Here is a 26683-nt window from a genome sequence, read left to right on the forward strand (position 1 = left end):
ATCCAGCCAGAGTGGTGAAGGTGAAGGTAATGATGACAGTAACAATGATGGCGATGGTGAGGGCCATTTAGAGCTCAGATGAGATTATTCAAAAATAGTTCTGTTAGGAGGTGTATTTGTAGCCACTGCTTCATACCAATACTGGCTGCTTTCTTTGTGGTTTCAGTTTTGCAGCTCTGTTAGTATCCTTTAAAGATTCACTCTTGGGGCGCCTGGGTGGCTCGGTTGAACATCTGACTCTTGATTTCAGCTCGGGTCATGATCTCAGGGCCATGAGATTGAGCCCCACATCAATCTTTGCGCTCAACGGGGAGTCTGCTTGAGATTCTCCCTCTCTCTCTGCCCCTCTCCCCACTCACATGCATGCGCTCTTTCTTTCTCTCTCTTGAATAAATCAATAAATCTTTAAAAAATAAAATTAAATTAAAAATCACTTTTGTGGGCACTTTGAGTACACACAACCAACAGTGAACTCTTACTCCCACTCTGTATGCTTCTCTGTGGTTGGGAGGTCCCAAATCGTAGGAGTCAGCTCCCTGGAGTTCCAAGCACATGTGCTGGATGGAGTTCCCCAAGAGAGAAATGAAGACTCAGAAAAGGGAGCAAGTTCCAAGCAGCCATAAACTATGGCATCAAGCTTGAACAGATTTTGTGGAGATGTTGGAAGGGCATTTGAACTGTTTACCTTCACTTCTACCCATGTCTGCTCCTTAGCAATCAGGATTTCCTATTGAAAGAACACAGGAGTAGGAGTCCCCAGCTGTGAGAACTAGTCTAAGTTCTGCTAGTAACTGAAGGAAACTACAGAAATAAGAGATGAGCCCTGGAGTCAGGCTGCCTGGTGGTGACCTGCAGTAAGTTACTTCATCTCTAAGCACCAGTTCCTTCATCTGTAATGTGGAGATAATTTATAGTACTTGCCTCATGGTAGTTGGGAGAACAAGATGAGATAGACTGTGTAAAGTGTTTAGCACGATGTCCAGCACCTAGTAAATATTCACCCACCTAAGCTGTTATTAGATGAGTATGAAGAAGATGATTTAAACTCTTAGTACTTAATTATTCAATGGGAATAATAAGACCTGCACTATAGGTTGTAGAGAAAAATGAGATGGATAAAAGAACAAATGCAATGTAAAATATTGTTATTTATATTGAAATTAACATATGCTATTCAATCTTTTCTAACATAGGATGTGGATAAAACATGAACTTTTACTCTAATGACTGTGACTTATTTTTTTTTTTAAGATTGCATTTATTTATTTATTTGGGAGAGAGAGAGAGATGGGGGGGTGGGGAGAAGCAGAGGGAGAGGGACAAGCAGACTCTGTGCTGAGCACAGAGTCCGACATGGGGCTCATCTCATGACCCTGAGATCATAACCTGGGCTGAAATCAAGAGTCAGACGCCCAGCTGACGGAGCCACCCAGGCGTCCCGTGAATGTGACTTATTTTAACAGACATTAGCACAGATAGTTTGGTGTAATTTGTGTCAGTTTGTTTGTGCTTCCATCTGGGGGCAGTAAATTGTCTTAACCAAGGGTGTGCAGCCTTGGGTGGTCAGTGAACATTGTTTCTGAAGGGTCTCACTCTGGGGCAGCCACTGCTCACACGAGTACTTCAGCCACCTGCCTCTCAGGCAACACCCAGCTCTGCTAATTAGCATACCGAATGCAAAAGTGAGTTGTAATGGTGAAAATAGTAGACTATCAATTATCATGAGAAATGTGACAAATGGACTTTGGTGTTAGGTAAGCTGAAAGGTATTTAAGATAGTGGGTTGGAGAGCCCCTCACACCCTCCCTTGCATGCATAGGGTGTAAGAATCCAGAGAAACCTTTAGCCTGCACAGCTACGGAATATTCAGTAGGTCTGATCCCTAAGAGATCCCGTGTTCCAACCTTGGTTTTGGAAGTTGCTTCTTGTCTGATGCTGCCCAAGGGCTAACAGAAGCCTGCCTCTGGAGTATTGCTGGGTCTCTCTAGGGTATGTAGGTCCCTATAGGACAGAGAACTTGGACTTCGTTGAGGTTATACAGCAGACAGTGTCTCATTTGCTCAATAGAATTTGTTAAATTTTAATACTGTATGTGGCAGGTTTGGTCTTAGACCCACTTTCTGTAAAATCTGACAGGGAGTTTTGGGGAAGTAGGTAAATTTTGCCCATGTCAAAGCCTTTCGGTTGCTATGGTAAGCCACCAGAAAGAACCTAAATGTTGTGCATGACCAAATTGGATTAGTCAATTCATGACAATTTTTACGAATAATTCTTGCAGGGTAGAACAAGTGAGTTTATTCTTCTGCTAGTTACACTTCTGATGGCAGGGCTAATTGTTAATTAATGCCTTGTGACATGGTATGCATTGCTACAAGACCATGGCGTGGCTCTCCTTTCACTTGGGGAATCCATGGTTCAGTAGGGACTTTCATGTGGGCTTTGAAACTGACGATCCTGGGCTCAAATCCTGGCTCCACTAGTGTTACCTAGGACAAATTACCTAACCTCTGTGAGCCTCAGACTTCTATTTTTTTGTGAAATGATAGCTATCTTTAATAGCTCACATCCATATATATTTCATTGCCTGATATTCCCAATAACCTTGTGAACTAGGCAGGGCAGTAACACACTGTTATATTCTTATTCCCCTTATATGGGAAAACTGAAGATCAGAGAATTTAAGTGACTTGCACATATTGGTAAGAGGTGGACCTAGGGCATGAGTTCAAGTCTTCTGACTCAAAACCCTGGTTTCCCTCCCAAATCAGAGCTAGAGGTAAAAATGGAAGCATGATTCAGAGATCTAAATATTAGTCCTCTGAAGAGCATACTATATATTTGAGGTTAGTTATGTGGGGGGAGGCATGTCATCTCTTCCCCCAAATCTAGATTACTTGGCCATACTTGAGCTGTGCTCAGTTGAGCTTGTTAATAAAATGTAGTACTTAGAAATCTACAGGAGGTGAGCGAAGCCTTTTTTTTTGACCAACCCAGTTTGGAGTGGTCCACATTTCTTCTGAATTCTTGGCATTTTTTTAAAGTGTCTGTGCCACTTATTTGGAATCTAGCAGAGATGACTCTATAGTAGTAGTGATTTCATGGTATATGATTTATCACCCCAACCAGAGAAAGCATCCCCATGCTAATCTCTTGGTCCTCGTGGTGCAACACTGAATGACTAGGTACAAGGAGATTAACTCTGACATCTGGGTCTGAATGCTGGTTTTACCGCTTACTCCTTACATTGTTACACGTCCCATTTTACTATTTGCAAGAGGCCACGACGAACCCTGCCCCAGCCTACTGCACAGGGCTGCTGTGCCGTGCAAGGGAGGATGGTTGTGGAGGTGAGGGCAGAGTGAGTGCTTCCAGTGTTGGCTACCACCATTAGTAGTACTTCCAGAAATAATTATTCTCCATGAACAGCTGTGGACTGGCCACTGTTTCCTTGTGCGTGATGGGTTTACAGGGATTTATTCCTGCTTTTTATTTTCCTTTTATAAGAACTTCCACGCTCTTAAAAATAGCCCCATTTAAGGAGGGAAGGGTCCAGGAGCAGATAAAAGTAAGAGAGGGGATTTGTAAGGACTGTGGCTAATAATTTTGGGTATTTTGACTTAAGGATACCTCATCCCATCAAATGGCTTTAACCAAAGGCTAGACAGATGCCCTCATGTCAACAAGCTTCCCAAATGAGACAGTATTTTCCTTGATGAGGCCAATTCAAAGGGTCATTCGAAGGGTTCACCTAGACTACGAATTTCTTTTACTTCTGCTATCCTGATAGGGCTAAAGTGAGACCAGAGGTCTCTTAGCCTTGAAATTTTCCAACTTCAGCTATTGTTTAACATTCTGAGTAACAGTGACGGATTATTCAAGGCAGCAGATATCAGAGGTGGAAGAGGTTTTGGTGATCATCTACTTTAGACTTGGCCTAGCATGTTTATTCTCTAAGATGATCGTCTCTGTACAGAAGCCTGAATAAAGGGTAAGTCATTTGGGGAAGAAAGATACCAATGGCAGATAAGAGGGATTCTATCTTAGAGCCAAAGGCCGTGCTATTTCAAGATCTCCGTGACTGGCCCAAAGGTCATGCTAGGCCCATGTTGCCTGCATGTGGCTGGTGTAGCCAAGAATCCCTCCGGAGTATGCTAGCAGGAAGAACTCCATGCCTTCCCAGTGCTTCCCACCAGCTGTGCACATGGAATGAATGGCCTGGTGAGCAGGCACCAGTAGCTGAGGCTGAGAGTTCATCAGCCAACAAAATGAGTGTCTAAATCATTCGGTCTGTGGCAGATTTTTTTCAATTATATAAAGTCAGCCTATAGGTGATACCTACACTGCAAGTTTGGAAGTTGTCAATAGCTTCTTCATAAAATGAGTTCAAGCTATACAGTGAAGGTATTTGAAAGAGCTGGCACAGGTTAGGGTTGGGGTTGTGGGAAAAAATGGAGAAATAGTAGGTTTTACAGTAGCGTTTTACAAATTTGCCTGGACATTAGAATCTTTAGGAGAACTTGAAAACATATAGATTATAGTAGATTGCAAAAAAAGGACTGCATTATTTCACTCCTCCTTTGGCAATGTGATTGTGCACCTCTTCCCATCAAGGGCTAGAGTCTCCTTCCATTCTTCTCCCTGGGAATCGGGGCTGGACCTATTATGGTTTTCTTCAGTCAGTGGGATACAGCATTGGAAGTATACCAATTCCATTCCCAGGCCACAAGGTGTTCAAACAAAGGCCATCCTAGACCAGTCCCTCTGACAGGTGGATGCATGAGCCAGCCAAGACCAGAAGAACCACCCAGTTGAGACCAGTCCAAATTGACAACCAACAGAATTGTGACCCATAACATGGTTGTTTCTTTGTGTGTGTGTGTATGTGTGTGTTTGAACATGGCTGTTTCTTTTAAGTCACTATGTTTTAGAGTGGTTTGTTATATAACAAAAGCTAACTGATACATAAATGTTTGGGGTCCACCCCTGTCAAATCCCAATGATCTATGATGAACCTAAGTATCAGCATATTTTAAAAGCTTTCTAGGTGATTCTAATGTATATCCAGAATTGAAAACCACTAGCCTAGTTAAAGGCACTTAGTGCTTCATGGGCTGGGTTTTAGGTGGGTCTTTCACTTAGACCAAAGGTTTACCTAATGGAACTCCTTTGCAGCTTGGGGGATATTTAAATTTAAAATGAATAAAAGAACTCTTTAACTCATTAACTTTAAAAAGATAATAAGCCAAGATATGACCTATAGCAAAATATAAATATCTTCAAAAATTTTTAACAGGAGATGTAAAGGACTTCAGATATAACCTATCCTAACCTTAACCTTGTTGGAGAAATTGAAGCCCAGAGAGTTTAAGGGACTTGCTGAATGCTGCATAACTTATGGCAGGGCCTAAATTCCATATGAGATCCCTGGCTCCAAATGTGTTTGTTTGTTTTCATTCTTCCATATGGTGACACTAAAGTGATCCCCTTTTTGACTCACCACATGTAACCTCATATGGAATCTGTACAAGGACAAGGTTGCGATAGGTCATCTCTAGTGTTTTAATGGATTAAGAATAAGGCAGTCTTTACAGGGCATCCCTAATCTTTTGTGGTTGATAACATGGTTGACAGATTGTTGATTATAAGATGTGCCTTGCATCCTGTGAGAGGTAATGAAGTTTCAATCTTACTAAGCCAAGCAACTTTACTGTTCTTTATGAAACTACAATGGGATGCAATAGGAGAAGGATGCTTAATCCTTTCCATGAAAAGAGAAAGAAGCCAACTGAGCCATGGTCAATGAATGAGAGCAGTTTATTTGACATTAATTGCAGAATTTACAGCACTACCATTTAATGATAGGAATAAAAATAGAAATAATCCAGTGTAAGCAATGTTGTGGACAAAACATCAGGGTGGGAAATGAGCAAAATTGAAAATGCAGTTAACATTCAAAGAAATCTTCCAAAGGACTGGGAGCTTATCAAGGGTGAGCAGCCCCTTGATAATGGTGTGTGATCCTCATCCCCACCAGGATTTCAGGGCGGTCACTGAACATATACCCTGTTGACCATCCCTGGAACATCTTTCAGCACAGTCTGACTTAACATATCTGAGATGGGGTGAAATCTGTGTTATAATATGCTTTGGAAATACAGCTCGGGGTATAAAGAAAATAAGAATGTGGATTAACTAGTGTGTGGGTTTTCTTTTTCAAAACAGAAGGGAGTGGCAAATTTTAGGGGTGTGTTTTCCTGATTTTAAATATACTTGGTGATGTCAAAGGGATTGACTAAAAATAAAGTTTAAAGCTTTCCTCTGTGATCTTCTTGGAGATAATATCTGAAAAACCAAGGAAATAGAACAAGAGGTGTGCATGTGACTCTTTGATCTCTTGTCATTTTGGAATCTGGATAGAGACCTATGAAAGGTAGTTGGGTTTCTACTACAGGGCTGGGTTTCTGGAATAGCTGACCTAGAAGCCACATGCCAGAGCATGGGCTCTGAACGAGTATGGGGGAGTATAATTAACCACTCTAGAGCCATTTTCCCATGGCTTCATAAGTCTCTTCTTTACATTTTAAAACTTTAAATAGAGCTGGGGCAAATTCTTCTCTCTTTTCCTCTTCCTCCCTTCCCTCATCTTAGTCACCTTTAAAACCATAAGGCAACCAACAGGTTGCAAGAACGGATTCAAGCCCCACAGGCCAGCATGTGAAATTAAAATGTGTTTTAATACCCCAAATTGACACATTTGAGGTCAGGGCCTAAAGTGAGAAAATAGCCAGGACTCACTCAACCCTGAGAACAAAAACCCATGAAAGAAAAGCTATTAGAACTTGTTCTCACTCACTTTGGTGGAAGGATAGTTTCTCTACTAAGAATTCATTGACCAAGAAAGAATCTACTGTACCTGTACTAATAAAATGTTAATTTGGATAGAACTGTTAGAATAGGAAAGATGGAAAAAAGCGGCCAGGCTTTTTCTCTGCAGTCCAGGAAAATCAACGGACGGAGAAGAGAACATAATTGAAATGTTGGTCAATCTCTAGTGATCTTTGTCCATGAAATTGTTTGGCATCCTAGACTGGGGGAGATAAGCCTGAACTGCCCTAGGATTGAGGGGGGAAAAATAAGATCTGGTGGTTGGAGATATGGATTAAAAGAAAAACCAGCACCAAGATTATGCCCACATCATCTCAGTCCCTGCCTGCCAAACTTAGATGTTCTTTATCATTTTTTTAGTGTGAAAGTTGTCTTCCTGTTTCAGGAATTCCAATTTGGCAGACGTCTTACAACCTTGCATGGTAAAAAGTTTGCTGGCGCCATTTAGACATAAAATGACATAGCAAAGGAAGGAAATAATATTCTGCCTTCAAGGAGGTATCTGTTAATGGTAAGACTACCGACCCAATAGCTAGTCTTTGAATACTTCACCTCTCTTCCTAGGTAGCATAATCTGAAAAAACTTTCTTCCTAGCTAGTCATAATCCGAAAAAACCTTCACTTTCTTCCTAGGTAGTCATAATCTGAAAGTCACTTCACCTCCTTCCTAGGTAGTCATAATCTGAAAAAACTTTCCTAGAGAACAAACTGACTCTTAGGCTAAATGCCAAATTGAGTCAAAGCAAGGAAAGTGGGGGAAACCCCAAGTTCTTTTTTTCAGTAGGACTTTCAAGAAGAGACAAAACAGGCATCACTAGGCCCTGTTCTTGGTTAACTAACAGCTGTGGTTCAGCCTGTCCAACATGAAAGATCAATAGCATGAGCGATGTGCATGGCCCCCTCCCTCAGAGAAGAGCAAGGCTCAGAGAGGCAGTGGGGCTCCTTTTCCCTCTGGTATCCTTCCCGATCAAAGAACTGGGAATAGCTAAAATACAGATTAGAAACAAGACGACAGAAAAACCTACTCATACTTTTCTTTCTTTTCTAAATAATCGTCTATAAAAGTTATAGATGAAATAGCTAAACCAGGATGAAGGGGCAGAGTGGTAAGGGGGATTCTGGTTTGAAAGAGCCCCACTGGATTGTGGGGACCTGGATGCTTTGCCAGAGTCAAGATGGTAAAGCCAACCAGATGGTCCACCCATGGTCTTGGCTGGAAGAGCCCAGCCTGGGGAGAGATGAGTGCCTGGTGGGCCACCGAAGATTTGGAATTACTATTTTTTCTTCCTTGCCTTTCCTGTACAAATTGGGGTCTGCTTTCTGCTGGCATGTGCTCAAGGCCAAGGGATCTCAGAGAAGTGCTGGGGTCGAGAGAGACAGTGAGAGAGTGAGAGAGAGAAAGAGAGGTTAGCAAGCTTGGGCCCAGCTCTCTTTAAAGTGACGCTCAGGGAGATCTCTTCCTAGTGCCCAAATCTACCTTCTGGCCCATGACCTTAATTTCCCAGGCTAGGCCCGTGTTCCCCCATGACAGCAGAAGCGAAATCCAGGCCAAGCTGAGGGAATTCCATAGTTCTTGGTGTCTCCAAGGAAAGGACATCCACTGGCACAAAGCATTGAGTAAAAACCCTTTAATAACAAAATAACATTCACGATGTAGCTACTTCAGTTGTCTGGAAAACTCAGCTTACACTTGATTCAACATAGCACTTTCCACAAAAGTTTTTTTTTTTTTTTAAAAAAAAGGACATAAAATGGCATAACAAAATATACCTTGAGTTTCATAAGACAAGTCTTCTTGGCAAATCCTAGTGAGCCAGACCCATGCGTTGCTTGTAATAAAAAGAGCTGGGCATGCTCATGTCTCAGACACTCCTCTGTTTACTTTGGATCGAAAATGCATTTGAACTTTGTAGGTATTACAGTATCTGCATCAGGAGGAATAGTTTGTGGGTTTGCGAATATGAGGAGAACTTCACCGAAACAAATTATCTGTTTGGTTTATTGCGGAAGAACATATAAAGCTTTCTGGAAGATCGAACACTATTACAATCATTAACTGTCTTACAAAAGCCAACTTAAAATTCTGGTATCCATTCCCATCTTTGGCAAATTAATCAGGGGAAAAAATTAAAAATACTATATATTACATAGCTTTCATGATCACAACCTACTTTATAAGGCCAAATTAAAAAAAACTTGTTTCTATTATTAATGAAAGCGCATTCCCCAAAATTCTCATTGACCGTACTATGAATACTATACTGTCAGAGGTTTCTGATATTTTGCAGAGCAGACTGCTGCTTTCCCACCACTGTTTTCCAAACTGCACTCTCCTGTGCAGAAGAAGGGGTGCTGGGCAGTTGGTTTGGCTTTAAGTCAAGCACATTGATGTGGGAAATCGGTATGAAACTTAAGAATGAGTTTCAGACCCCAAATGTAAGAAAGAACAAATTTGCCCAATCCGCTGCAACTGTAAAATACTTTTTGAGATAGAGAGGCCTCAGATAATTGGGAAGTTTAAACCAAGTTGGTTTTCCAAACCTGGAGTTCAAAACTTCTTATGCTCCCTTTAGGATAGGCGAAATCTTGTTGGGCGGGAAACGGGGTCACCTCTGATTTTCAAGAGCATGAGGGGACTGCACAGGGGATGTTTTGGGGAATGGCCATCGATTTTTGCCTAAATCACTGGAACAGTTGGTGGGGTTATCCAGGAGAAGGGACAAAAAAGCCCAGAATAATTACTGATATTGGCGCCATTTGAGTTGCTATTTGAGAATTGACCTGTCCACCAAATACCAGAAGAAACTAAGCACAAGGTGGCCAGTCCCAAGCAGAGGTCTCGGAGAAGCTAGGGCCGGATGGTTTCACATCTTCATATACATGGCCAGTTAGGTCTGAGATCATGAACATAAAGCCGAAGTGACTCCTTTTCGAGGAAATTAAAAATGCAGAGTTGAGTGGTTTTCTTCCATGCTTGTTTCCAAACCCCTCTCGAATACAGCGATACTGCTGGGCTCTGAGGATCCCAATTTGTGGAATGCACGTTGGTAACTCAAACTTAGAATGACCTTTCTCTTCAAATTTGAACTCGATTCAATTGGACTCATTTTGAAATCCCAACAGACGTAAAGGTATTTTTTGAGGTGAGACATCTCCCAATAAAACCAATATTACCAATGTCTGAGGCTGAACTGTGTACATTTTCACAGTTTATACACGACTGTACCACAACGGCTAACAAACGCTCGGCACCCATGCATAAATAAAGTCCATTGAACCAAAGGGGAAGATCTAGTTCAAAATGAAAAATGTTGCTATTAAGACCACAATGCATCACACTGCTAAAGTTTTAGCCTCATGCATAAAATTATAGCACTGATTGGCAGTTGCTAATTATAATACTACACTGTTAACACAGAACAATTAATTGTTCAGACCAAGTAGCACAAATGTAGAAAATAAATTTTTTTTTCAACAGAGCAAATGAACACAGATTGTTTCTTCAGCAAAATATGAAACTGTAAACTTTGGGCTCATTCTGCAACTTTCCCCAATCCAGAATAAATAAAATCCAAAGGGCAGGGGGGAAGAAAAGAACATACATTTTTTTTTAAGCGCACCTTTTTGTCTATTACAAAAGCACAACCTAAAACGTATAAAGCTTTTTTTTCTTTTTTCTTTTTTTAAATCACAGTTACCAAAAGAAACAGTGAATAATTTATTACATACGCTATAATAACATTACTCTAAACACTATTATCTATGAGGTATATCTGAGAAAATTCGGTAAGGATTTGCGCGGTCTGCATTGCCAACATGCCCAGGTTCGTATTAAAGCTTTGGAACCGTGAAAAACTAGAAAAGGGACAAGAACAGGGGAAGCAGAAGGAGGAGACAGAGAGAAAGAACCTTTGGTATTAGTACAAATCTTGTTCTTTGCAGGGCTGCATTGCAAAGCACCACAGTACAGTAAGCCCACCAATTTACGGTATGGAGGCCCAGTTGAAGCTGAGGTATTCACAGGAAGGATTAAAAAAAGCACAGAGGTCCAGACTGGCTAAATCGTTGCTTTGGTTCAAGCAAGGCACTCGTCCCGTGGTTATGTCACACTTTGCAAGTGAAGCATGAGGCTGAGGGGGGTTGCTGAGGAGGGGTCTGCCAATCGGGGATGTTTTCTGTGTTCAGGCTGTAATCGCTCCCTCTAGGTTCCCTCTTGTGGAGGCTTGGTGTGGGGGGGAAAGGTGGGGTTTGTTTTGCTCCTAGGGGTGCATTCTGTTACCCACCTAGCAGATCTTCTTTCTTATGTCTCCCAGGTATTCTGAAGATTCTATTCTTAATAGGAATTTGGGAAGAAAACCAAAGTCATTCGCTGTTTGGAAGGAAGGCCTTACAAGTTTGCCTTGTCTGGGGGGCGGGGGGAATGGAGCTTGGAGCTTGTCTGGACAAGACAGAACTTCCACCTATGTCTGTATTGGAAACTGCAGAAAGGTGTACGTGTCTCCTAGGCTGTCGATCTGGCTTCTAAATTCCTCTACTAGCTCGTCTTTTGATGCATGGGATGGTGCGTTGATTGGTCTTTTCCCTTCTTAGCTTCTTTTTCTAATGGTCTCTTAAAAAGCTCAAAGATGACTATAGTATGTGAAGTGAAAAATACTAGTGCTCAGTAAATACAGACTGGAGGTGGGTCTTTGCATTCGTCTAAAACCCATCTGGTCAAAAGCTGAGAATGATTCACTGGCTAACATACAAATCACTCTGATGAATGGATCTTAATAGTGATTTAATCATTTAATGGAATCAAAAGAAACTTACAGAAGACCAATTAATTTTATGAGTAAGAAGGGAAGAGAGAAGCAACTTTAAGTAATCATTTCTTAAAGTGGCCCATCCATTTCTCTGCAATTCTAGGGTCATCTTTCATTTACAATGAATAATCCTTAAGGACCCAAGGATGTAAGGCTTAAACTTCTCATAAATATAGAGCTGGCGTAGAAACAAAGTATCAACACCCACAAGTCAAGAGGAACAGGACAAAAGCTGAACAGCATCACTGTCCCATGTGCAGAGATCAAACTCCCTTTCTCTGATTAATATGACCTAAAAATATTCGTAATAATGAAACTCAACAGACCAAGAAGGAACTTTCTCTTCTCACTGAATTAAATGTTTATATATGCAACACTGTAATGCAGAGATTCAACGGTGATCACACGGATCGATGCATACTTCCAGGGTAAAAACCCCTCTATATGGGCTTGAATATTTCACGACTGGCCACCTTTCCAAGCAACTGATCCTATGTGACTATACGTTGAGCTTCTAACCAGACAGACTTGGAAATGCCCGTGGCTACTTCTACGGAGTGAAAATGTTAAGTGATAAGCCCCAGGCCCCACTCACTGCTAAAGGATGGCCAACTTCCCCTCTGCCAGCATGTGGCCCATCTCATGCAGAGGTAGCTCCGAGCAACGGGTACAGCACTGGGGCTTGTCTGGGCTTTGCCTCTAAACAGTTGTTTGACTTGGATAACTGTTTCACTCCTCCGGGCCTCTGGGGGTTGAACTAAATGATTTCTAAGGTCCCTTCCAGCTTCCACTCCTTGATTAGAATCTCTATGGTTCAGTACATTAGAAATCTTTACTGTGATAGCTCCAAGGGACAGAGATCATGGCTAAGACTGAAGGCCACTTCCAACCAGTCTTCTTCACCAATTTGGAATTGGAATTTAAGGAGTCCCATTACAGCAGCATCTGAACTTGCATCCTGAACGTGTGCAGGGGACAGCGAACAAATGAGAGAAACACAGAAAATATCCCTTTCCACATTAGCAGCCCCCGTCACGTAGATAATTACTTCTGTGGGGTATCTGAGCTGTGGTTGTAAATACCATATGTCAGAGAGAACAGTTAAAATTATAAAAGAGCACAAGCAAGATGCAGACCGCACAGAGAAAGAAATCTTTGGTATCTTTGGTGTCATCAACACGATTAAAATTACAAATGGAAAGTCAGTGAGGTAGCCTTCTTTGGTTCTCACTAGAAATAGAAAGTTTTTCCTTTTTTTCTGCTTTTTTTTTTTTTCCCTTTTTTGTTTTGTTGTTTTACACACACACACAGAGTTCATTCTTGGAAGCAGCTAGTGTAAGGGTTCCTCTCTTTTTGCTGTTATGATCTTTGAAATTTTATTTTTTTTCCAGTTTCTGCAAAGAAGCCCCGACATCTGGGCTGATGAAGCAGGGTCTCGACATGTGTTTTCTGAACACACAGGTTCGGGCTGAATAGTCTTTGCTCGTCCACAGACTTTGCTCTGTTGTTCTCACAGCAAACCAACTGCAGTGCTCTCTACTGTTTTAAATAAAAACTATAAACTATACAGTGCACCTTTCGTAGATGCTGAATAAGTTAAATAAATAAGTTACGATAGGAAGGCTCTGAGGGCCCCAATAATTAAAAGGTGACGTTTGCCTGGTACCAGGCGGGGCTGCAAACTTAAATTAAATAATTTAATAATCATTATTTAAACTATTTTCAAAGTTAATTCAAGAAGGAAAAATACCTTGACTTTCTTTTTTTTTTTTTGGTAACCTGTACTTCTTCCCTGTCTGTAACAGAATTTCACTGCTTTATAAAGCAAACCATCTTTCAAGAGAATTCTAAAAGAAATTTTGCATCTCTGATGCACCATTGGTCTATGTTTCGATAAATAAGCATGAGGAGTAAAATCAACCTAAGATGACAAACTACCAAAATCCTATACATTTGTGTGCTAGAAACTAATTTAAATAAATTAATTACATTAATGGTACATAGCCTGTTGGGTCATAACCCAAAGAGACAAGGGGAAAAAAATGTTTCTTTTTGATGGTCTTCATTTTTTTTTTTTTTTGATGGGCAAAATGTATAGCCACTTTCGATAGTCTAAATGAAAATAAAGCAGGAAATCATAACCTCTAAAACCTCCTCACATTCATAAAGACCATTTCGATGTGACAAGCACAAAGAAAAAAAATCCCCGTTTCCCCCTCTAGCTGGTGCAGCCCCCACAACACCACATCCCATTGTCTCAACCCTGGAAACCAGAGCCCACTTTTCTCCTATGAGTTTGCACTTCGCTATTTTTTTCTTTTTGTTTTTTGTTTTTTTTTCTTTTTTCTTTCTTGTCCTTTTCCAGGTCTTTGGATTTAGCTGTAGTTATGAGAGATCCAGAATAAAGCTATTCAACCGAAGTCATCAAGCATATGTGTCATTCTTACACAGATGATTAAACAAGAGCCAAGGTTTCTTGAAAGTTGAGTTTATCTTGGATGTGCCCAAATGAAAGTAATTCCACGTGTACACCATGAAGATGCTGGGATACTTTTCTTTCCTGCACTTAATTTTCAGTGTTACAATAAAGAAAGCAATGTACATTGTAGAAGTCTCACATACATGTTAAGTGATCACTTGAACTCATTTATTGTAACAGATGACAGTATATAGGTATGGAAATGTCTGTGCACAATGTCTGTGCACAGTCTGGACGCCCGTAAGTAATGTGTGTTGCTGTAAGGACAACTATGATGATACATGTCGAGAGATGCCTCTAAATCCATATACATCCACACTGACGGACTGTATAAGCTTTCGGCAAACTTATCTACCAAGGTGTATGCTCTGTGAAATGTCTGCTGCTGGAGATGGAGCAGAGTGGAAGGCTTCCATGGAATGAACAGACCTGTAGCGATGTGTTCTTTTCCTATACACATTTTCTCCACTAAAAAGGTCTTAGCTGGTTGACTCTAGTCAACCAGACTCAAAAACCTGTAAGGACAGCTTGGGCTCTAGCTTTAACCTGTCTCAGACTGTCAGAGTCCTTTTTGTATCGGAGAACAATGTGGGAGTCATGCAAAATAGCCCATTGGCCTCAATTATAGGCTTTGTGTCTACCTATATACGTAAGGCCTTATATTATTTTAATAATTATTTTGGTATTTTATAACACATTCTGAGACTTTCTAAAACAAACCCTCCCCCCCCCCCCCGTCCCCTCGGGAAGAAACAAATCATGGACAGAAATGGCCATTGGGGACAGCCATAAAGCCAATGTCATTAATTTATGAGACTTATACAACGAACCAACCCTTCTTCCTTTAGTAAGGATTTTGGGGCCTTATTTGAAAACTAGAATCTCCTGTTGTTTTAGAGGTGACTTGGTCTTAGCTAAATGTACAAAATTATTAAGCTATCCAGTCTTGCATGTGAATATTCGAAAGTTATAGACGCACCAGCTCTATCCCTTCCTTCTCTCTCATTTCCTACTCACTCCTCCTGGTTAGGCTAACAAGTCCGAATCACCCAGCATCAGCAGCAACAACAACAAAAAAATCACCTCTGATCTGTTAAGAATAATGACAGTTATTTCCATAGGACTTGTGTTTGGGCTTTGGGGTCAACCTTAACTACATGTATCGCCTCTTTTTCTCAGCTTTTTAATATAGTTCATTCTTCGTCAACAACACTGGGACTCAGGCTGTTCTTTTTATATTTTTAAAAATTCCTACTATACGACCTGCAGAAAATCTGAGTTCACCATAAAGGTATATTGTCAGGACACTTTGGTAATGGTAATCAGACACTTCAGTAATTCTACAAGCATTTTCAAAAGCGGGAAAGTGTCCCTGCCTGTACCAGGTGGTGGTGATTTTTTTTTTTTAATTTGTTCAACTTTAATTTACTGGCATTAAAAGATGTGTTCCCGGGCGCCTGGGTGGCTCAGTTGGTTAAGCGACTGCCTTCGGCTCAGGTCATGATCCTGGAGTCCCGGGATCGAGTCCTGCATCAGGCTCCCTGCTCGGCGGGGAGTCTGCTTCTCCCTCTGACCCTCCCCCCTCTCATGTGCTCTCTCATTCTCTCTCTCTCTCAAATAAATAAATAAAATCTTTAAAAAAAAAAAAAAAGATGTGTTCCCAGCACAGGTAAGATGAAATGACTGATCATCTAAAAGGTATTTATATTTAGCTTTCAAATACATTGTTTGAATTACAAAAATGCACATATATATGTATATATATGTATGTGTGTGTCAGATTTACCTTCCGAATTCTGATTTCATTTTAGCTAGAAATGAAAATTAGCTTAAATTTCCTAAGCCCACAATTGCCAAGAGCCTGTGGGAAAAGATGCAGAGGTGATGCTCTGATCTCTCCAGAGAAAGCGTCATGCTGAGTCCTTCATTCCTTTTTCTCTCCAGTACCTTTAAGTGGTATAACCTACCATTTTACATTTTGGAAAAGCCTTTGCATATCAGGGTTGAGTTCTTTGTTGTTGCTGTTTTCCTTTAAAAATGAAATAGACCGGCTCTTTTAAAAATCTTCCCGGAATGAAAGAATTATATCCCCAGTACCAAAATCACATTGAAAACAAAAGTAAAGCAAGCCTATTTCCCTACAGGAATAGAGAAAAGTTATTTTTCCACTCAATAGCCTTTAGATTTCTGTTGCCTCAAGAATGTGAATTTTGGTTCAGAACTGTCCCTTCACGCTATCCCCTTTGTTGCTAATGGCTGAGACGTGTCTGGAATTTTTCTTGGATTGAAGAAACAGATCCTCAAGTATAACCAAGTCCAAATGGTTATTTTCTCTGAAATTATTAACTTAAGTAAATTTTAAAAATGCTTGAGGAAACCCACTGGGTCAAATTTCATTACCTTTCAATTTCATTCAGGGTTGTTTTTTTTTTTTTTCTTTCAGATTTTTCACAAATTGAAATTCTGTAGGGCTTACAATTTTGATAATAACATGAATACACACATGTATGTATTCATATGTGTTCATATATGTATGTAAATAATTTTCTAAAAGCAAGCACCTCTCTCTGGTATGACATTATCCAGTAAGAGACATTTAACAAAAGTCCTTGGAGGGAAGTTCTTGCCTTTTTTACATTAGGACGTCCTCCTCGGGTCACCGGGACCACCGAGGGGGTGGATGTGGCTAAAACAGGTTTTATCGGTATTGAAATCTCAGGCCACAAAGGCAGCCTCTTTTGGTTTTGACATCTTCAGAGGGTGCCCGAACCCAAATGGTGAGATTAGCGTGCCGAAGGATCACTAACCAAACCAAGCAGGCTTGCTCCCTCAATCCAATCTCCAGAACGCTGGCCGCAAGTCACAAGGATCTCATGTAGAAATAGCCGGGCTGAAGTTCCTTTGCATCAACCCATAGGGAGCATTCCCCGGCTGAAGTATGCTCTTTTCTCAGTCGTTTGACAAAGGAGACAAGGGGTATGAGCAAGACACAAAAGGATACAGGGCAAAGTCCTGGGACATCCCGAGGTAGGATGAAATGCCAAAGCCACGGAGAGTCCATTCCTTCACAGCTCTGTGGGTGCTGGCCCTGCAAAGGGAGACCCCCATGGTGGGAGCCAGGAGGTGGCACCATGGACGACGGGGCTCTCGGGGGCAGGACGCTGGGATTCTCCCCAAATGCTGCTTTGTGTTTTCCCTCCAGGAGGGAGACAAGCCCCCAGTCGGTACCGCTGCCTCGTTCCAGCTCCAGTGTGGCTGCACACAGGCTTATATACCTCGGGAATTAGCCTTCCGGGGGATACCTGATCAGCCCATTGCGACAGGAGCTGGACTTCCCCTGTGAGAAGTCCCTTTGGTGGATCTGCTCCCTGAGGGGATCGGCAACACCCTGATGGGACAGGGTAGCTCCTGGAGGGCAGATTTCTGGGCTGGCCTCATTGCCACAGCTAGAGGGACTGGACCGCTGAGCCTTCCCAACAGTTACAGAAGACAAGCTCCCCACTGGTGGGCCAGGTCTCATGCACAGACCTCACTTGCCACCTTGACGGTGGTTGAGGCATTAGACTAGAGATGACCCCAAATACATATAAAACTCATTTGCACCACGAATCCATTTATCAACAGGTTAAATGTTGAAATGCTTGAATTTGACTTTCAACCTTTCCCGGGAATTTTCACAGAAATCTGAGTACTCTAAATCATCCACAGTGGAAAACGGACTCTGGGATGGCATGAGAAATGAGCGAGATTCGGAACTGAAGGCCTAATAGATGAAGCACTTGACCAAAACAAGACATGGATTTGGACAGCAAGAATTTGGGGTTATCACCAATGTCAAGTTGAATCTATATATGTATTCATATATTATATATATATCTCTTTCTTTAGAAATGCAACTTTACAGCTGATTTTTAAAAAGCTAATAGAAAAGTAGAAACTGGCAATTATTTTCACATGTTTCCCCCCACCCCCAAATGAAGCCGTTAGGATGTAGCAATCACATGAAAATGAGGCTGTTGATTCCTCTATAAACTCTTTGGTTCTGTGGTTCAGGAGACGCTGTGTCACCAAGACCGCTAACCCTGACCCTCACTCCCCTTCCCTCCCCTGATGCTGAGACTCTGAACATAGAAGGAACCAAGTCTACGGGATAAGCAAAGAACATTCAAGTGACATTATTCCCCGTACTCTGAGGAGTAGAGAGAATAATACTTCAGTATCCCAACATCTTAAACTTGGAGTCCATGGAACCTTTTGAGAGAGTCCATGTTGGGGCAGAAAGCCGTAAAACAAAATTAGAGGGAAACAATAAAATCAAATCAATGACCCTTGCCTTTTGTTGCTCAGAAACAAAATTGATTACCTTTACACAGATCAATGACGCTATTAGTATTTTAGCCAGACAAGAGGAGATAATGAACTGAACAAAAGATGTGAGAAATCCTCATCTTTGGTATTGTAGCTGTTGAGGTTTCTGTTGCTCTGTTCCGTGTTCTTTTGAAAAACTGCATAGGCACAAATTAAAGACAATCTTCAACTTTAAGATTACCGCGTGAGTTGTCAAATGAGGCAGGAGCCGCCGAGGCTTTTCCTTCTATCTATTCCTGCCTCAACCCTTTCTTTAAAATCTGCTTCCAAAAAATGTCCCAAGAGGTCTGTTTAAACACAGTGTGTCTCGCTTTTTTGTTTTGTTTTTGTTTTTTTTCTGGCGTGCTTCCTTCTTGTTGGTGGTGATTTTCACTGATTTACGTATTTATTTATTTATTCATTTTAATGGAACAGTTTTGTTTGTTGCAGAAGTAGGTGCAGAAAAAGTTTCTTTGGTTTCGATTAAGTAATTCATAAAAAATTCAGTCTCAAGTGTCTGTAAAGAATCATTGCAGCGTTTGGCTTGCTTCGAACACCCCCATGGGGCTCACCTGGGGCCATTCACTGGTAAATATGCACATCGTGACCTTCGCAACCTCCCAGAGTTCTGTGGGCGCTCTTCTGCGTGCTGTGGGAAGGTGACAGCCAGGACCCAGAGCTGGTGTGGCAAAGCCACTCCCTGGGTGGCTTGGCTAGCCGGTCCGCTCAGCCCGATGGTGAGCCAGATGCAAGAGCTGAATGCCATTCGGAGTTGCAGAGGTTTTCTGATTTCTAAAAGTAATCACAGTATTTTTAGGCTAGAAAATGGCAAGTAATAAATGTCTTTGGTTTGCAGTATTCTGCTTCTTTGGTGTGCTGTGTTTTCTCCAGATTTACTCAGCTGTTTTGCAAGGATGATTCGACAATGGAAGAGATTGGGACTAGATGACCCTCATGAGTAACATGTATGGTGGTTTGAATTACTTCTTTTTTTTTTTCATGCTAGAAAACACTGAAAAACGTCCCTACCAATGGGATGGATGAAGAAACAACTGAAATCCGAAAGAATGAGAATGAATCATGTGGTAGTTACAATGCACAATAGGAGGAACCAGGTGACTAATAACCGAGAAGGATACATCAATGATCTAAAAAAAATCTAGATCTTTTAAAATGCTGCATTTGCTCCATGTACCGTAACAGTTAAATTGGCCTCCTGAGTGTGCGTCTGCATTATGTACAAACAGAATTTGTAGCAAACTGCAAAATGTGCTTGAAGCCATATTCCCAACGATTCCCTAATGACTTCACAATCAGCGTCTTGAAAATCCAGATGTGGTGAATCCAGAACCTTCCTTACTTCTCTGTTTATCTACGTTGTGCTTGATACATTGAGCTCAAGAGAACTGATTTTTTTTTTTTTTTGATGGATCCAAGACCACGTGAGATTTCCAGGAGGTAAGGAAAAGAAAATTGTAAACTGGATCAACTTAAAGCTTTCTAAACCATTCAATGAAACGATGCCTGAGTTGGAAAAACAGGTTCTTGGATTTTTTTTTTTAACTTCTGTGTTTAAAAGTTGTGCTCAGTAATTACCATTCTGATGTTTTTATGTTATGGCTGTGAGCTTTGGTGTACTGTGGTATGATGAGGCTAAGCACTTGGATGAGGTCATTCTTGTTGCTAGAAGAATCTCTCATGGTAGCATCTTGGGAGCCCAAACTCAGAATCCTTACACAGGCAAATTCCCACCATGACACGTGGGAACTCTGACTGCGACAGGGCCCAAAGTGGGACTGTTGACATCTGAAGGGATCCCAAGCTTGGCTGACACCACACTGAAATCAACTCGCTCCAGGAAGGCCCCTCATTTGGATTTCTGGGATGCTTAGCATGCTCAGAGGACGAGGTCCGGTTCAAAAAGATTAATTTTCAGCTTGCACTTGGACTCCATAGCCATTAAAAACAAAACAAAACAAGAACACCTGGCCTATGATTACAGCTAGAATAGAAGTTTCTTTTCAAGAGAATTGTGCTTTCAAATCACCAGTGAAGGGCCCCAGCTAAGAATCCGGTGTCTTTTTCCTTTGTGTTTTCTTTTGTGTCGGTTGTCCTCATCTGGAGGTGACCCGTGCCCAACCGAGAGTCCTTCCATCACGCTTTGGTACAAGTGCTGGAGGTGGACGAGGAGCCCGCTGTGCTCAGATCATCCTGCCACTTCTCTAGGCTGCGGCGCCGGGCATTCATGAAGAAGTTGCTGACAGTCGTAAGCTCCAGGCCCAGCTGCTGGGAAATGGTGATCTGCATCTCTTTGGACGGCCGTTTGTTCTCCTTGAAGATGGCAAAGAGGGTTCGGCGTTGGAGGTCGGTGAACACCAGGCGGGATTTCTTCTGGGAATTGTTCCTGTCTTTGTTTGGTTCTTGCTCTTTGCGTTTGCATGCTTGAAGGGAAAGAGAAGAAGGAGCGAGTCAGTACGAGTGTGAGAAGCAGCCCCCCCGAGAAGGTGAGCCATGGAAAACATTGACAGAGTCATACAAGGGGATGTAAACCGTTAAACTTTATTGTGCGAATTGCTCAGCTGTCAATAACCAGCCTTCCCAGTTCGGCTCCAGGTGATGGAAGGCGCCAGTGAGTGGAGAAGGGAGGAAGGGTGAGAAAGGCCGGGCGACTCTGCACCGTTTGGTTTTAAACCAGTCGCAGCCCCCCGCCTCCCAGCACCCCCTGAAAATTCTTCATCTCTGAAATCAGGCACCAGGAAGGGAGAGATGACTCTGGGTTCCCAGCGGGAGCCTGGGCAGGCAGTTCCTCTTTCATACTCAGCTTCTAGAAGTGTTTACAGCCGAGCTGAAATGACATTGTGGAGTCAAAACTTAAAAGTGCATCATTTTTTTCCAAAATCAAAGCTTCTACCCATGTGATTCAAAAAATTGTTAACAGAATGAAATTAGAAGTGACAGAATGATGGTATCATCCCAACCCAAGTCCCCTTCTTCCAGACTTTTGAAGAATTAAGGAAAAAACAGAACAAAACCAAAACAAGGAGGGAAAGGCCGGAAGAAGCTGGTTGAGCCCACTCCAGCTTGGGTAGTCTGAAGCCAGTACAAGAGGACGAGGGCTGGGGGTGGCAGGAGCAGCCCGAACTAGGGGGAACTTTAATTTATGCACCACTACCTCTGCCTTACCCTGCAAGTTCCCAGAAGGCAGGGAGCAGGTCTGTGTCATATTCCCAACTGGCCCGTTTGGGAGCCGTGGACATAATGGAATACTTGGGATGCCGAGGTCGCGTGATGCCTGGACTATTTCTGGGGGTCTGTACACTTCACAGACCGATTTGGGTCTCAGAAAAGAGACTCGTAAGGGTGAAATAACATGGGGCATACAAATCAGGAATGGAAACATGAGAACCCCTGTTCAAGTCACTGGAAAGGAAGCCCAGCTCCCCCAGGGGCGTCGTGCAGCATCGACAGAGCTAACACGGGAAAGGCAAGGAGGGAGCAGAGACGCTCCTTCCCGAATCAAACCCTACTGGACGTTCTGGGCCCAGGTTGGACATTCCTTTGTACTGGACTGACACTCCCCCTGAGTGAGCAGTTTGGGTGCTGCCTGGATGTCTTCCCACACTTCTCAAAGCCCCGGTTTGCCAGTTTCCCGTCTGAGCCGTGGGTCAGGGCGTGACCTTCTGCAGGGAGCATCTTGTGCAGGGGAGCTGTTACCGTTGGAGTATTGGGGCGGGGGGAGATAGCCTTCCAACTGATGGGTCTTACAGTTTAACCTGAGGACCAGCATGCAGAGAGAAGATCTTGTGGACGCCGAACTGCCCCCCACCTAACTGGCTGTCCTCCCTGGTGGGTGCTCTCTGCCATAAAGGAGTCACTCCTGAAATACAGAAAAAGTGAGGACACTTTGCTTTGCTAAACGTTTTCTCCCTGATCTTTTCCTTCTTCCTTTTTAAAAGTAAAAGGAATCACAGTACCTTTGAAAATGAAACACACACCCCCATCCCCATACATATACGCCGATGAAAGCAATTTGTTTCCACCTGAAAACCCATTCTCTTGGAGGGTCGGACTTTCCCAGAGAAGGCGTGCTTCCAGGGCGACGGAAGCTCAGGCAGAAAGGCCGAGATGCTCCACACCTGTTCACTCCTCACGGCGCGTCCCACTAAGGGCGGTCTCCTTGCTCATCCCTGCGAGGATCTTCCATTTCTGTTGGATTCTGTACGCTTACCACACCCTTATCTTCAGACTCACTCTCTTGTCTGATCGCCTGTCTTCCTCAACAGTGCTTCTCAACTCAGGCACAGGGATCCCTGGAGACTCTGGGGCAGGCAGCCTGGGCAGGGCCTGAGAACCTGCATTTCTAATGAGCTCCCAGGTGATACCAGTGCTGCTGGTCCATATGCCTCAACTGACTCCCAAGCATACACCTGACTTCCAAATTCTCCGAGGAGCACTTTGATGGAAAGGAGAGCTCTGGAACCAGGCAAGCCTGGATTCACAGCCGGGCTCCTTTTCCTACAGGGCCTTGGGACCTCGGCAGATCGCTTCACCCCTCGGAGCCCGTGTTCCCCATCCAATGGAAGTAACGGTGCTGACCTGCAGAGGTACAAGAGAGCATGGACAAGCGCTTCCTTCCCTCTCTCTGCATTTCCCCAGGACCCTGAGGTAGATAAGCCGGCAGAATTGTTTTCATTTTAAAATGAAATAAATTGAGACCTAGATTGGGTAAGTCATCGACCTTGGAATGAGGTCCCATTCCAAGTCCGCTGCAGACCCAGGGTAAGAAGAATCCAGTCCTTCCCTCTCTCCATCTTCCCTCCTTCCTTCTTTCCTTTCTTAAGATTACTTATTTATTTGAGAGAGAGAGAGAGAGTGAGAGAGAGCACAAGTTGGGGGCAGGGAGAGGGAGAAGCAGGCTTTACGCTGAGCAGGGAGCCCGATGCGAGGCTTGATCCCAGAACCCAGGGATCATGACCTGAGCCGAAGGCATACGCTTAACCGACTGAGCCGCCCAGGCACCCCTCTCTCCATCTTTCTCATCTATATAAACGGCATCCACGCTGTTGTCACATCTGAGGGGATCTGTTCGCAGGGCAGCCTCTAGGGCTTCACCCCCAGAGATTCTGGTTTTTTACAAACCTCCTTGGGCCCTCCTGAGACATGGGAACCAGCATGCTTGCCTATATTGTCACTTCAGGTCCCAGACTATTGTCCCCACCGCAGCCTCCTGGGACACCTGGTGCCAAGCCTTCATCAGGAGGATTCTGTGTAAACAGTGGTGCATGGTAATCTCCTGATAACAAAATCTGGGCCAATATCCTCTACAAACATTGGCTTGCCTCCTGCCTTGTTTTCTCTTTTGGTCTTCCCTGGTGTCCCAGGTGCGTGACCTCAACCGTGAGTATGGGAGAGTGTAGAGAGGAAGGGGAACAGAAATGAGTAAGTTCTGTGAGGCAGATACAGGCCGCGGTCATCCTGGAACCGTACTTCCCCTTGACACCTGGTCCCTGCAAGGCACCTGCCCATCTCGCACCACAACTGCATCCCCGTCACTGAGTCATAGAACGCAAGGGCTCTGGGCTGGCCCGGGGCTGTCACTGTTCACGTGGGGAGCCGGAGGCCCAGCGAGGTGAGCCGGAGCAGAAGCCGAAGGCTGAACCCCGTCAGAACTTTCTTCCCAAGACGTCTGGGAGCGGAATGTGGGGTAGAGCTGTAGATTCTCATCTTACAGTCGGTGAAGGCTCGGGGACTATTTATATAGGGTGATACAACCACCTCTGAAGTGAGGACAGGCCTAGAGACCCCTTCCCAGCCTCCCTAGTGCCCGGGGAGCCCGCGAAGTAAAAGGAAGCCAACGGGTCAGACTCCTCGGCGCCCCCTGCTCTGGCCCCGAAGCTTCTCACGCTGGGGGGTTTTGTCCCGTGAGTTCAGGTCCCTGTTAGACAACCTCTTCTGTCTGGGCTGGACCACTGCCACTTGTTTCTGGAGAATTCAGGCCAACCGTTTGCTACAGAATTAGTGCTGGACGGTCCTTTGGGCTCCTGCCTAATGGCCTCAATTGACAGGAAAGGAAAATGTCTCATAGAAATGAGCTCTACTAAGACTTGAAACGAAAGACTCTATAATTTTGCTTTTCTTGAGCAACTGACAGAAGGAGAAGGCTGAAGTGGATGAGGGTCTGGCAGTTCCCACCGACCCAAGTGCAAAGCCCAGCTGTGTGACCTGGGTGTGGTCACTGGGCCTCCCCGTGCCTTCCTTTCCCTAGTGGTCACTGCACGGGGCTCAGCTGCCCAGGGCCTTCCCACCTTGGGGATGGATTTGCCTTCATGGGCCTCTCCCTCTGTTCAGTACCATTTCACTTATTGTCCCAAACCAAAGGCAGATGCTATCTTTCTCAGTGACACCTGTTCATCTCTCCTCAGGCAGGGAAGAAGAATGGAAATTTTGGCTGTTACCTGCAAGCTTAATATACACAACTGTGTTAATATACACAATACATTCTACCTGGAAAGTCCCACACTGGGCAGGTGCCTCTTTTGGGGATACTTCTCCCACCTACCTAGTGGAGAGTGGAATCAGGAGTTTCTTTTCCCTCCCAGACAAGACACTTCAGGGTTTGAGCTCTGGGACCACCACCTTGCAAGGATCCTAGGGGGCGCGCATGAGTTATGTGCTGGCGGAAGGTGGCCCGGGCACGCGCTGAGTGTGAGTTAGCAGGGCAAGCATGGCCAGAGTTGGTCTCCAGCGGGGTGCAAACATCGGCCTCCCCTGGCTTGTCCTCTTATTTCTGATCTTTCAGACTGGATTTGTAAACCCCTGTCTCTCCAGTTTCTTCTCAGCGTGTTCTTTTTTCATGAGCTTTCAGATCTGTCCCTGTCCTCCAGGAATCCAGCAGCTCTTCCCACCTCTGCCCAGCCCTCGCTTTCCCTCTCCACTCCACCCCACTCAGCACCTCCCCGCTCCTCCCTCCAGCTTCCTGTGTAGGCCAGCTTGGCCCTGGAGTCCTGCAGAAATGGACTTGTCCTTGCCACCCTGCTCCTTGGAAACCACAAGCACATGGGCCAGAGAGGTCCTTGCAGAGGCCCCTGGGAAGGTGAGCTGCCGAGCTCCTGGAGGGGAGGCGATGCTTGGGGCTGGGCAAGGGGGAGCCCATTCCAAAGGGGAATCCGCAAGAAGCACCAATCTCAGGTGTAGGCAGAGAAGGATCTATCTGTGTGTTTTCCAAGACCCCTGGCAGGCCCGCTGCCCCCACCCCACCCCAGGCTCCCCTCGCGCCTGCTTTAGCTTCATCAGATGGGTGGAAGACCTAACCCCTGCCAGAAGGACTGCCCTCCTTCTCCTGGGGAACAGAGTCCTTTTAAATTCTCCGCAGCAGCGGTCCCGCCCCTTCGTGTGAATGAGGACAGGCTCCTAGAGCAGGCTTTGAGGGGGGAGCAGAGACTTACAGAAAGCAGGTGCCCCCAAGGGGGCAGACCAGCCCCACAGAGGGAACTGAGGCCGACTAATTGCAAAATTGGCCCCAATTCTTCCCTTCCCAACATCTATACCCCCTGCCATGTGACTCTGTAGCTCCTCCCAGCACGAGATGGCATTTGCTTGCCTTTGCGGGGGTGCTGGGCTGGCCAGATGATTTGCTTTAGCCGAACAAATGTGGCAGAAGAGATGGCATGGCAGTTCTGAGCCCAGGCCTCAAGGAGCCATGTGCTTTGTTCATGCTCTTGGAACTCTGCCTGGCGGCCACGTGACACGCCCACACCACCCTGGGTCAGCCGGGCCTGGTGGCCCTGCAGCCGAGGGCAGGTGCATGAGTGAGTCCAGCGGAGACCACCCACGCGGGGCCCTGGAGAGGCAGAGCCGCCCAGATGACCCACAGACTCTGGAGCAAAAGTAAATGTTTCTGGCTTCATGCTATGGGTTTTGTGGTTCTGTGTTATGTAGCATCGCTGTGGTGATAGATACAGAAGCCAAGAAAAACCTTTGCCTTCCTGCCCGGGGAAAGTCAAATGTCAGACAGGAAGTCTCCGCTTGAAACTGAGACCTGGTTATCAACTGCATGACCTTGAGCCTCAGTTCCCTCATCTACCTCATCTGTAAAATGGGGATACTAATGCCCACCACTCCGGACATCAAGAGGCCAACTGTGGGGCGCCTGGGTGGCTCAGTTGGT

General features: G+C 44.2%; 1 protein-coding gene across 1 annotated transcript in view; it reads right to left on the minus strand.

The window, feature by feature from the left end:
- Positions 1–5505: 5505 nt before the first annotated feature.
- ONECUT2 (one cut homeobox 2) overlaps positions 5506–26683 on the minus strand; it is a 57455-nt gene continuing 36277 nt past the window's right edge. Inside the window, exon 2 of the mRNA XM_006736931.3 lies at positions 5506–20957. Within this exon, the coding sequence (XP_006736994.3) occupies positions 20671–20957 (287 nt within the window). The 3' untranslated portion in view covers positions 5506–20670. The remainder of the gene's footprint in view (positions 20958–26683) is intronic.

Source organism: Leptonychotes weddellii, chromosome 13, assembly GCF_054177405.1.
Source record: "Leptonychotes weddellii isolate Sample4059 chromosome 13, ASM5417740v2, whole genome shotgun sequence".
Taxonomy (NCBI): Eukaryota; Metazoa; Chordata; class Mammalia; order Carnivora; family Phocidae; genus Leptonychotes; species Leptonychotes weddellii.